A 12,500-nucleotide genomic window follows, 5' to 3' on the forward strand; every position below is an offset into this window, starting at 1 on the left:
ATGTATTGACAGACAGACAAACAGACAGACAAACAGACAGACAGACAGACAGACAGACAGACAGACAGACAGACAATAGATAGACAGACAGACAGACAAACAGACAGACAAACAAACAAACAGACAGACAGACAAATAAACAAATAGACAGACAGACAGACAGACAGACAGACAGACAGACAGACAACAGACAAATAGACAGACAAACAAACAGACAGACAATAGATAGACAGACAGACAAATAAACAAATAGACAGACAGACAGACAGACAGACAGACAGACAGACAGACAAATAGACAGACAAACAGACAAACAGACAGACAAATAAACAAATAGACAGACAAACAAACAGACAGACAAACAAACAGACAGACAATAGATAGACAGACAGACAAATAAACAAATAGACAGACATACAGACAAACAGACAAATAGACAGACAAACAAACAGACAGACAACAGACAGACGAACAAATAAACAAATAGACAGACAAACAAACAGACAGACAAACAAACAGACAGACAATAGATAGACAGACAGACAAATAAACAAATAGACAGACATACAGACAAACAGACAAATAGACAGACAAACAAACAGACAGACAACAGACAGACGAACAAATAAACAAATAGACAGACAAACTGACAGACAGACAGACAATAAGCAGACAGAGATACAGACAAACAGACAGACAGAAAGCGTATTCTAAGGTTTTAGTCTTGATACGCAAATATATTTGGCAAACAGACAGACACACTGCTAGAACTAGTAAATCAGATTTAGACTCGTATTACAAACAATTGGTAGTTCATTAATTGCTTTCTTAAGTCGCTGGACAATATTCAGCCTGTACTAGCAGTTGCAATATGCAAATATATGTATTGACAGACAGACAAACAGACAGACAGACAGACAGACAGAATACTGACCAGAGTTTAGATGTTGTTCAACTTTCAATTCAGTAAACTAAATTTCGGTTTGTAGGCTCCGTAGGGGAGCTTTTTAATGCTAATTGTTATTTGTGTAATTGTAATTGTAGTTGTGACACTTGTTGTTCATTAGCTGTTACTTTAGTTTCACCTGTATTAGCTTTGATGTATAAAAATATATGAAAATTTGACAGACTGACAGACAGACAGACAGACAGATATACAACAGACTGTCAGTGTATACTAATTTTAATATACAAAATATGGATATTTGACAGACAGACAGGCAAAGACAACAGACGACATTTCAAAAACACCATTCCACACCTACCTCTCGTAGACTCCATATTTAAGCAGTTTGCGGACCATTTCACACAGAGCCTCGCTTCCCGAGCAACGAGGAAATCCAAAGACTCCTGAGATGACAGAAATCAAACACAATAGCAAAAGGAGCAACACAATCCCTTCCACCTTGATGTTGTCCACCCACCGAAACCAAATTGAACATCGGTGGTGTAGGGCAACGCTGTGCAACAGCTCTCCTAACATGCAAAACGTGATTCTATTACAACAGATAGAATACCCTAGACAGGAAAATTTTGGCGACCATTTTCATTTAGTGATTAGCGAGTGAATCGTCAAAATTAAATTTTGTCAAATTTTTTTGAATGTTTTGTTGCGCATGCATACATCCATTGTTGAAAAATGGCGCTGCACAAGTACTTTCAAACAATACAACATCCTTCACTTCCAACGCTCTCAATGTGTGGACCAATGAATCGGAAGCGGGAAGTAGAATGAGCCAACCAAGGCGTAGTTGCATTTAGTTGCAGAGCTCCAGATCTTCTGACATGTCACGTTCCAGTGTGAACTACAACGAGTACACACCAGAGGTACGAGCATATCACCAAAATTAATGTTCAGTAATTTAAAATAGACCTTGTAGACGGCACCATTTTGCCAAATATTAGCGAGACCAAAATTTCCGGTTTACGGTACCATACTCGCTTGATTATTACACAAGTGCTCAAGTAAGCCCCCAACCCTACTTTGTCAAAGGCTCTAAGATTTTCTAACCCGTTAGTCCTTTAATTAGTGCTAAATTGGTGTTTTCCATGTGACTGTTTGCTAGGTTTGCGTCCGTAGAAATGCTGACATTCTTTAACTTGTGCATTCCTGTCGACCACGTGGTGAAGGTTTTGATACCTCAGATACATATAGAAGATTAGGTTTCTATATTTTAGGTAGTGGTGGTGGTTTGAAGCTCGACTAGTGTAGCAACATGCTGTTAAGTTAATATCAATCACTTCCACCAATTAACAACTTTAGGTGTCAACATTTGAGTAAGACCCCATCCCATACTTGACGTTTGACTCTGGCCAACCATTGGGGTGGGGTGATACTCAAGCGAGTATGGTACACTGGAAGACGGTTATGTATACAGACAATAAAAACAAACTTGAAGAACAAATAGAGTTTAAGTTACCAAAACTGTCTGCCTTGACTGAAGCCCATTGCGTTGTATCCGTTTGCCAATTTGGGATCTGCTTTGAGTTGAGCACAAACGATATCGATCTGTAGAGATACACAGATAGAAGAGTAGCCTCAGTAGGAGTGTGGTATTTTGTTGTGCAAATTAGTAATGTTTCTACTCGATTTCAAATATATTGCATATACTGCTCTCCTGGCTAATTAATTACACAAACGCGCGCATGCGCGCATACACACAAGCATTTCCTGTCGACATTTAAATAGCCGTATTATTACCTGTTCGTTTGCGTTCTTGAAGAAACCATTAAAAATATCCTATTTACAACAAATAATGTCTGACAACGGATACAGGTCTATAACACATCCGGGACTCTACATCAATCACCTAACTTAAATACCCGGTATCGCGTCTGTGATTGTCTTCTCAATTGCTCCGAGGCCCCACGAATTGCAGCACCAGTCTCCTGCGCAAAGCAAACGACAGAGTTTGTTGGCCACGCCCACTTGGGCCTAAGCCATTGAAGTCTATATCAATGTCCCGTACGGGTAGGCGCGTTTTGACGTAGTTTTTTGAGCTCCCAGATGTGCAACTGATTTGAAATCTAAAATTTTATTTTATATTACACAGACAGGCATGCGCAATAAATGTGAAATTTGAGGCCAGTTAGGTAGCGCACGCTAGTGAATGAGACTCCAAATGTTTGCCTTCCTCGCTGTGTTTCTACAAGAAGTGGGGTTTGGAGAAGAAACCTATTGCTCAGGTTTGTCATTTCGAGGCATTGATTGCCGAGCGTAGCGAGGCTTCTAATCCGGGTCGCACAACAGAAATGGGCATGGTCCTGTATGGCTCTCCATCGAGCTTTTGGTCTAGATCTAGGTGTGTACACACAAGTCTCAAATTTCTCCCCACGACCACGTTTCAGGAAGGGACCTACCATAAAGGAACATTTCGGTCACATGCGCTAGTAAACTGCGCCCCGCATACACCTTTGACTGTTGGATACCAACAATCAAATTGAGACATTTGACGCATTTCCAGAACGAAACATGCTTACGTATGCTTTTAACTGACTAAATGATAAATTCTATCGGACGCGTATGTAACATTTTCCATCGCGACTCCAACTTAGCTACCCTAGTTCGCAGTCTGCCTAGCGTGCAGCTTGGTTCAATAGATGAAAAACCTATGCACAACTTACTCGTACTTATCAGACGGGCAACGGTTTTATAGGGTAACGCCGAAGAGGTTTTCTAGCCGTCACGTGTAACATCACGTGACATCGACAGTACGGCTTCTTCCGTGATTCCCGGTGGACGACGAAACAGGTCTGGACGCCGATGCCGCTCGCCTTCGGATCCTTTTGTTAGTGTTCGTGTGCGACAAACAACGTATGAACAGCTGACTTCGCTAGAAGGTTCTCTGTCTCTTCGGACTATGAACAACGTTGTCCTGCATCTTTTGTCAATTTTCGAAGTTGCAAGTTAGTAACGACATTTTCTAGTTCTCTAGTGTAGTCCATCGTGAAATTTTATGTGTAGAAGTAGAAGATCGAAGCGACTCTGCAGATCGAATTGCAAGTGACAACTCATTGGAAGACTCAAGGACAACTCCAGACTTGAGAGGAGATGGCACTTCCAGCATGTTCATGCAACAGACATTTGGTATCATGTACTGTAGTAAAATTAACTACTTTTAGTAGTAGCTAATCAAGATTTGCTGCTTGTCCTCAGTTACCTCTACCCCAGTCAGACACAGACAGAGTTTGGGTTCTGCACAAACAATCAGACAGAAAGACTTCTTTACCAGGTGACTGGTCATAGTTGTATGATGCTTTGTATTTGCAGATTTCTATATATAACATCTACAATTTTCCATAGCCAAGAGTCAACAGAAATACACTTTGAGGAAACAGAGGATACCCAACTAAGCTCCCTGGAGTCTGAAAGTGATTCTACTGAAGTGGGTGATCAAAGAGAAACGTGTTTGAGCTCAGAACAGTATGTTCCAAGGCTCACTTTACATGCATTTTCCTTAGGAAATGTTTTATCATCTAGACACGAATTGCTGTTGTCCTTTCTCGTTGACTCAGACTCAGCTGATGAGGAATATGAACCTGATAGGTAAGAAATCGCAAGCCTGAGCTGCGTACATTGTAGTAAAATGTCTTTCACGTGTATCTCCATAGTGAGAATCAGAATATGAGGATAACTCAATGATTGACGAACTAGATGCAAGCTTTCTAGATGATCCATTCATGGCAGATGTTGCTTTCAAAGAAGCCCCAGAGATTGTGACAGGCAGTAGAGATGGTAAGAAACATTTAACACTGAATTGGATGCAGAGGAATGTAGAGTCTACTTTCACACAGTGTATCTCATTGTATTGTATAATTTATTATCCAACCTCTAATATCATAGGCAACAATTCTGAATCTATAAAGCAATCGTTTATGACAGCAAGCAGGCTAGAAAATAGTCCTGAAGAAGCTGTGAATGAACGTGTTGTGTGTGATGTTGACTGTATAATCCAGCCTCTGGGCAAAACCTGCAGACAACCAAATTGCCAGGCATCGATTTCCTATAAAAAAAATAATGTAGGGTGTACACTGAACATCCAGTGGAAATGTCTCCAAGGCCACAGTAGCAAATGGAGCATTTCCAAGAGATGCTACCACAGAAATGGTATCCTTTTTTTGTTAACAATGTCTTGATGGCATCTTCAATTCTTTTGTCTGGCAACAACTTCAGCAAAATTGCTCTTTTCTGTACATCGTTCAATCTGCAACACATCAAAACAACCACTTTCTATCAAGTACAAAGACATTATCTATGTCCAACAATTGAGAGCTATTGGAATGAACAGAAAGGAAAAATTTTGTCAGCAATCGGTGATAAACCTCTAGTTGTTAGTGGAGATGGACGAAATGATTCCCCATGATTCTCAGCGCAGTACTGTCTGTACTTAGTCATGGGCGATGAAACAAACTGTATCATTGAAGTACAGGGTGCATGTAGATAAGAGAGAAGTGGACCTGAAGTCAGTAAGGATGGAAAAGCTGGGGCTTCAACGTGCTCTTGCAGCTCTGAAGGGTACAGTCAACATAGTTGAACTTGTCACCGATGCATCGACATCTATTGCTGTGATTATGTGTCAGTATTTGACTGTCTGCAGTCACAATTTAGTCTAACTATGTGTAAGCTGTTTTTTCCTTGTAGCTCGGGACCTAGAGTACAAGAACATATTTCATTCGTTGGATGTCTGGCATAAGGCTAAGAAATTGGCCAAAACCTTGACAGAGGTAACTGTTTTCATTGCTATAGTCATTTTGGTTATAACACCACATTTAGGCATCAAAGAAGAAAGGAATGGGAAGTCTGAGAGAATGGAAGCGTTCCATCATCAACCATTTCTGGTGGTGTTGTGCACAATGTGATGGTAATGTGGAGACATTGAGGGTACTCCACTAATTTCACTAATGAAAAGTTATAGAGATTATGTCATTCTTCTTTTACCGGACACGTGTACTTCCGTGTTCGACTACATATGAGTCTAAGAACGATTCGTGCAAGAGACCAAACGGCAGCGAAAACGCTTCATGAATTTCCTCGCCCCATTCTTTTGTATTGTAGCTAGGGACTGTGTGTACTCGACAACCAAGAAACACCTTCAGGAGTTGAATGCCACCTAAAGTCAACTATTCACACGTCTCATACTACAGTACAATCAATCCTTTACTACACTTTGCTGCATCTAACACTGTTGATAGTCAATGTTTGCTGATATCAATTTGTATGTCAGTAAATACCATAGCACTGTCGTTAGAACGGAACTGAGTGTATACCTAGACTGTACATTTCAATTGTCTTGATCACGATCGCAAAACGACGACTACCTATACCAGACCTATGTACGTAATCTAAACTACTAGGAAGTTTGCATGTTTACTTGCATGACAGCTAGGGTTTCAACAAATACGTATTGTATAGCTACGACTCGGCGTTTCAGTAGACGTTCTGGAAACTCCGTTGGACGTGTTACTCACGAACGCGAGGCGCCTACGGGTACCGTACAACTATGTCCCAGACTCACGTGAGCTTTGCAGTGTCTAGTCTCCCGTATAGGTTGAGAGTGTTATACGGGAACCGGACACTCCCAAGCTCACGTGAGTGTTGGGACGCGGCTAGCCCACTCCTTGACTCTAATACCTCATTCACACGACGATTTCATTCAGCGCTGACCCGGTTAGGAAAGCTCGTGTGAATGGGGTATTAGAAACCTCTTTTTCAAATTCCTGTATCCGCGACTGTTCTGATATTAGATTTTAAGTTAGTTGTTTGTAATTTGAGTTTGGCAATTCAAATTTGGTTTTAGGTGGTATATAACTATATTAGTTAATTAATTTATATTTGTTAATTAATTAATTTATATTAGTTACTTAATTTATATTAGTTAATTAATTTATATTAGTTAATTAATTTATAATAGTTAATTAATTTATATTAGTTAATTAATTTATAATAGTTAATTAATTTATATTAGTTAATTAATTTATATTAGTTAATTAATTTATATAAGTTAATTAATTTATATTAGTTAATTAATTAATATTAGTTAATTAATTAATATTAGTTAATTAATTAATATTAGTTAATTAATTAATATTAGTTAATTAATTAATATTAGTTAATTAATTTATATTAGTTAATTAATTTATATTAGTTAATTAATTAATATTAGTTAATTAATTAATATTAGTTAATTAATTAATATTAGTTAATTAATTAATATTAGTTAATTAATTAATATTAGTTAATTAATTTATATTAGTTAATTAATTTATATTAGTTAATTAATTTATATTATTTAATTAATTTATATTAGTTAATTAATTTATGTTAGCTGAGTAGTCCATTGTTCTTTGTTCAAACGAGAATAGATTATTTCGTGTGCGTGTTAGGGCCAACCAAAGTGATAGGATCAATGTATACGGGCACCGGACAAGACTAGCGCGAGAGAGACTGGGGACGAGGCTATACCATCCCTATGTAGCATGCTGCATCCAGGAAGTACACGTACAGTACAGTCCATCCTGCCTACTTCCAATTCTCCATACAAACAAAAACACTAAACTCCATCCATCAAGTATAAGTTGATTGCCAACAGCCACTATCAACTAACCATAACCTTCTATGCATACTAAACATATCTGTTTAATTAATACGTTTGCAGCTCTAGCACATCAAGTAAGACAAAACGGTCAGCGTGGAATCTACTTGAGAAACGGCAGCAGCTCGTTGTTGAAGAAAGTGTCGTTGAATTGAAGATGGTCTGTGTCAGAGGTAAGGAAGTGGAGCTTCCCGGCGGCATCCATTTCTTTCAATCCGAGCCAGTCCTGTAAGAGTATTAAATGATGCGTTAATTAAGAGTAAAAGGTGGGTGAGAATGTGGATAGTCTTGCCTCCATGTAGAGTGGACTTTCCTGTAGGGTAAATGTTTCTTTGTCCTGTCCAGGTTTATAGAATCCGAACCACTGCAATGAAGGACAAATTACTGGAAGCAATCACACACGCGCGCGCGCACACACACGCACACACACACACACACACACACACATTGACACACACACACACACACACACCACATTGACACACACACACACACACACACACACACACACACACACACACACACGCACACACACATTGACACGTGCACGCACGCACACACACACACATTGACACGTGCACGCGTGCACACACACACACACACACACACGCACACACACACACACACACACACACACACACACACACACACACACACACTCAACTCAACCAGAAATTATGGATGTGAAGGTAAGACTGTATGTCTACTGAATCACTAGTGACCATCAACTCACCTCACTTTCCTTCGGTTGAACCATCGTGTCCTGCAGGAACTTCACCATCACAAAGTTCTTCAACTTCATCAGATTCTCCTTGTAAGTCGCATTTTTTACCTAAAACATAAGACAAGAAACCAAGTGAGGCAATACCAGTACAACAACGACTGCTACAGTACAATACATTTTCTTGATTGATGTCTGCAAGGAAGACACTATATTTTCTGTACTCAGTTTCGTTCAGAGGATCTTGCCAATATTCAGCTTGCACAAGACTATGACAGGTACTCGTTAGCAAGTAAAAAATTGATTGTGTAAATGTTGGGAATTAGTTAATATCAATGTAAGACGTAAGAGCAGATGTAGACTTACTTGTCTTGTACATACCTGCAAGAAAATAGAACAAGTGGGTTAGTATGTAATACATTCAATAGACTTAAGTGTGTAATTTGGATTCGGTGTGACATGTGGACAATGCAGTAGAAGTGAGTAGACAAACATACAGAAAGATGGACAGACAGACAGACAGAAATAGACAGACAAACAGACAACAAACACGCAGACAAACACACAGACAAACAACAGACAGACAAATAGACAGACAAACAAACAAACAGACAAACAAATATAGACAGACAGACAGACAAATAGTCAGACAGACTGGCAAACAAACAGACAGACAGACAGACAAAAGGACAGACAAACAAACAAACACAGACAAACAAATAAACTGACAGATTAATAGACAGACAGACAGACTGACAAACTGACAGACAGACAAATAGACAGACAGACAAACAAACAAACAAACAAACAAATATAGACAGACAGACATATAGACAGACAGACATATAGACAGACAGACTGATAGACAAACAGACAGACAGACAAATTAACAGACAGACAGACAGACTGACAAACAGACAGACAGACAGACAAATGGACAGACAGACAAATAGACAGACAAACAGACAGACAGACAGATACAACAGACTGTCAGTGTATCCTAATTCTAGTATACAAACTATGGATTTGACAGACACACAGACAAAGACAACAGACGACGTTTCAAAACCGATTCCACACCTACCTCTCGTAGACTCCATAATTAAGCAGTTTACGGACCATTTCACACAGAGCCTCACTTCCCGGGCAACGAGGAAATCCAAAAACTCCTGCAACAACAGAAATCAAACACACTAGCAAACGGAGCAACACAATCGCCACACAATCCCTTCCACCTTGATGCTGGCCGCCCACCGAAACCAGATTGAACATCGGCGGGGTCGGACAACGCTGTGCAACAGCCCTCCTAACATACAACAATGTGATTCTATTATAACAGATGGAATATATCATATCGTACTCGCTTGATTATTACCCAGTGCTCAAGTAAGCCCCCACCCTTACTATGTCCAAGGCTCCAAGATTTCCCCCTCTTAGTCCTTTAATTAGTGCTAATTGGTGCTTTCCACGTGACTGTTTGCTAGAGTTGCGTCTGTAGAAATGGCAACATGTAAAACAAGAAACACGGAATGGAATGCGGAACGGAATTGAGTTGAGTGTCGAGTTGAGAGTGCAAGGGCAGCTGAACAGATACATAAACACACACAAACATGCACACACACACACACATTGACAGACACACAAACACACACACACACATGCATACACACACACACACGCAAATGCGTGTGCACACACATGCACACACACACACACACACACACACACACACACACACACACACACACACACAAGGCAGCCAAGTAGCCAAGTAGCCTTCGTATTCCAACTGATATTTGTAGCCAGCTCTCCACTGTCCATCGAGAATACCTTCATGTGGTATATTTGGACTGAATGTCTACAATGTCATAGAATGGCTGATTTGGTCATTAGCCAGTTGTGTTGTTCATTCCACAGTAATTGTTGTGTTGTGTTCATTATACACAATACATGTAATTGTTGCATTGTGTTGTGTTGTTCATTAGCCATGCAGTGTTGTTGATCATGTACTGTTTCTGGTAGAGCGGATGTATCACAGGGTACGGTAGTACCCTGTATGTAGGATTGCCCAGGCTTTGGAGCGTTGTGGGGGTGTGGTCATCTTTTTGCATGCTTAGAAAACATAGTAACTAAAGACTAAAATTTCTCAAAATCATCGAAATGAAATGTTTGCACGTCGTGTACTATATCCCATTTTTGTTTTGGTCACTAATCATCTAACAACATAGAAAACAGTCGCTAGCCTTGGAGGCCCATGCGCCAATTTTATTCTGATTTTTGTTCTTCTCCACAGATATCTCTTTTTGTACGCTAGGTACGGCTGTGAAACTTTAGAAAGCGCTTTAGAATTACCCGAACTCTATTCTTTTGTTGATTAAAGAAACTAAAAGGAATGTTTAAAAAATTGTGTTCTTTCAAGCAGATTTGATCCTTTGACCGCCATCAACACTGTTGCACAGTTCAGGCCAATCACAGAGCAGTATTTGCAATGCTTGTCCATGGCAACCAGAGAGAATGGACGAAGCGCCAATCAACTGTGCCCAAAGAGTCTATGAAAGAGTCTACCACCAAAACTATGTAATTCAATCATGTTTGCCATTGTCCGGTCTAGTCTGAAATTGTTTGCGATCTGCGTTGTACACAGGAGCAAAATTGACACATACGTACACAGAGCAATTTATACGGGAACCCATTATTTGCAATGCATATCTTGTATGTGATAATCTTGGCTTTTGACTACTAGGCCAAGTTCTATTCCAATTGCTGTTGCATATTCAATTATACACGCACAGAAGAAAGAACAATGCAAAGGCACTAAAACTAGGATCTATATTCGTGCAATGTGCGCTAGGATACCATGGTTCCGTATCTACCCCGTAGACTTAGCTTGAGCTTGAGTAAACTACCTCTGAATCATGTCTAACGAAAGCTGTTACATACATGTATAAACAGGTTTAATCAACGCTAATGAAAACGCACTAAATCTTAGACATACCTAGAAAAGATGCACAGACCCTTATGAAGACATGTACACCCTAGGTATATGTTGTGTGCCTTTGCGCTCCTAAAAACTTACCAAAGTAGAATTGTAAAAACTTTTTCTCTGGAAAAAGAAATAGATGTAGGGATTGTATAAAAAGTAGCAGAAACAACATCTATAGATAATATGAACCAAAGCCAGACATCATTAGTGAATCCTTCCAACTCCCAAAATGTAAAATGTAGGGAATGTGGGGTTGGAAGAATTCACTAATGATGTCTAGCTTTGGTTCATATTATCTATAGATCTTGTTTCTGTACTTTTTATACAATCCCTACATCTATTTCTTTTTTCAGAGAAAAAGGTTTTAGAATTCTGGATGTATGGACGTATAGATGTATGGATATATGGATGCATAAATGTATCCATACATCCAAACATCCATACATCCATACATCCATGAAAGGATAATACTTTTGCATATCAAAGACAAGCGGGTGGAGCAATGGCTATTATCCAATTATCTTGTAAGACCAACAGATCAGCAACTGGAACAATTTAATTAAGATAATTGGTGTCATGGTCCAACTGCAGCAGCTCTTAGTGTTTGTGCTCTAATGAGCACACCTGGTGTGACCTCTACTTCATTACTCACTTACGGGGAATAGACAGTAGTGTAGCAACATGATGGTTAAGTTAATATCAATCACTTCCACCAATTAACAACTTTAGGTGTCAACATTTGACTAAACGTCAAGTATGGAATGGGGTCTTACTCAAATGTTGACACCTAAAGTTGTTAATTGGTGGAAGTGATTGATATTAACTTAACCAGCATGTTGCTACACTACTGTCGATTCCCCGTAAGTGTGAACTCGGAAGTGAGCAATGAAGTTAGAGGTCACACCAGGTGTGCTCATTAGAGCACAAACACTAAGAGCTGCTCCAGTTGGACCATGTTACACCAATTATCTTAAATGGTTCCAGTTGCTGATCCCTCGTCTTACAAGATAATTGGATAATAACCATTGCTCCACCCGCTTGTCTTTGATATGCAAAAGTATTATCCTTCCATTTTGTTTATAGGAAAGGCTTAGATAATTTGATAAACAGAAATCCCAGACCTAGCGGTTTCTAACGATACTGAGATCATCGCGAAAGTCCAAAAAACAGCAGGGGATATTGAAGATTTTCAAAGTTCACATCT

At 39.4% G+C, this 12,500-nt stretch overlaps 1 protein-coding gene, 2 long non-coding RNA genes and 1 pseudogene across 4 annotated transcripts in view; 2 read left to right on the plus strand and 2 right to left on the minus strand.

Moving 5' to 3' along the window:
• The window catches only part of LOC134182906 (palmitoyl-protein thioesterase 1-like), a 6,032-nt pseudogene extending 2,583 nt beyond the window's left edge, over nt 1-3,449 (minus strand).
• Nucleotides 3,450-3,970: 521 nt separating this feature from the next.
• Nucleotides 3,971-4,399, plus strand: LOC134183047 (uncharacterized). Its single transcript, XR_009970434.1, has 3 exons — nt 3,971-4,087; nt 4,157-4,232; nt 4,304-4,399. It is a non-coding gene; the product is annotated as an uncharacterized LOC134183047 (long non-coding RNA).
• Nucleotides 4,400-5,473: 1,074 nt separating this feature from the next.
• Nucleotides 5,474-6,186, plus strand: LOC134183668 (uncharacterized). Its single transcript, XR_009970531.1, has 3 exons — nt 5,474-5,575; nt 5,642-5,724; nt 5,774-6,186. It is a non-coding gene; the product is annotated as an uncharacterized LOC134183668 (long non-coding RNA).
• A 1,323-nt stretch (nt 6,187-7,509) lies between these two features.
• The window catches only part of LOC134183285 (palmitoyl-protein thioesterase 1-like), a 6,147-nt gene continuing 1,156 nt past the window's right edge, over nt 7,510-12,500 (minus strand). The window contains exons 5-11 of one of the 2 annotated variants that reach the window (XM_062650779.1): nt 9,549-9,619; nt 9,398-9,482; nt 8,680-8,694; nt 8,492-8,582; nt 8,326-8,424; nt 7,885-7,956; nt 7,510-7,818 (exon numbers count right to left, since the gene is read on the minus strand). In XM_062650779.1, the coding sequence (XP_062506763.1) occupies nt 7,696-7,818; nt 7,885-7,956; nt 8,326-8,424; nt 8,492-8,582; nt 8,680-8,694; nt 9,398-9,482; nt 9,549-9,619 (556 nt within the window). In that variant the 3' untranslated portion in view covers nt 7,510-7,695. The remainder of the gene's footprint in view (nt 7,819-7,884; nt 7,957-8,325; nt 8,425-8,491; nt 8,583-8,679; nt 8,695-9,397; nt 9,483-9,548; nt 9,620-12,500) is intronic. The other variant, XM_062650780.1, reaches the window with a different exon arrangement.

The sequence above is a fragment of the Corticium candelabrum genome, chromosome 8 (assembly GCF_963422355.1).
Source record: "Corticium candelabrum chromosome 8, ooCorCand1.1, whole genome shotgun sequence".
NCBI lineage: Eukaryota > Metazoa > Porifera > Homoscleromorpha > Homosclerophorida > Plakinidae > Corticium > Corticium candelabrum.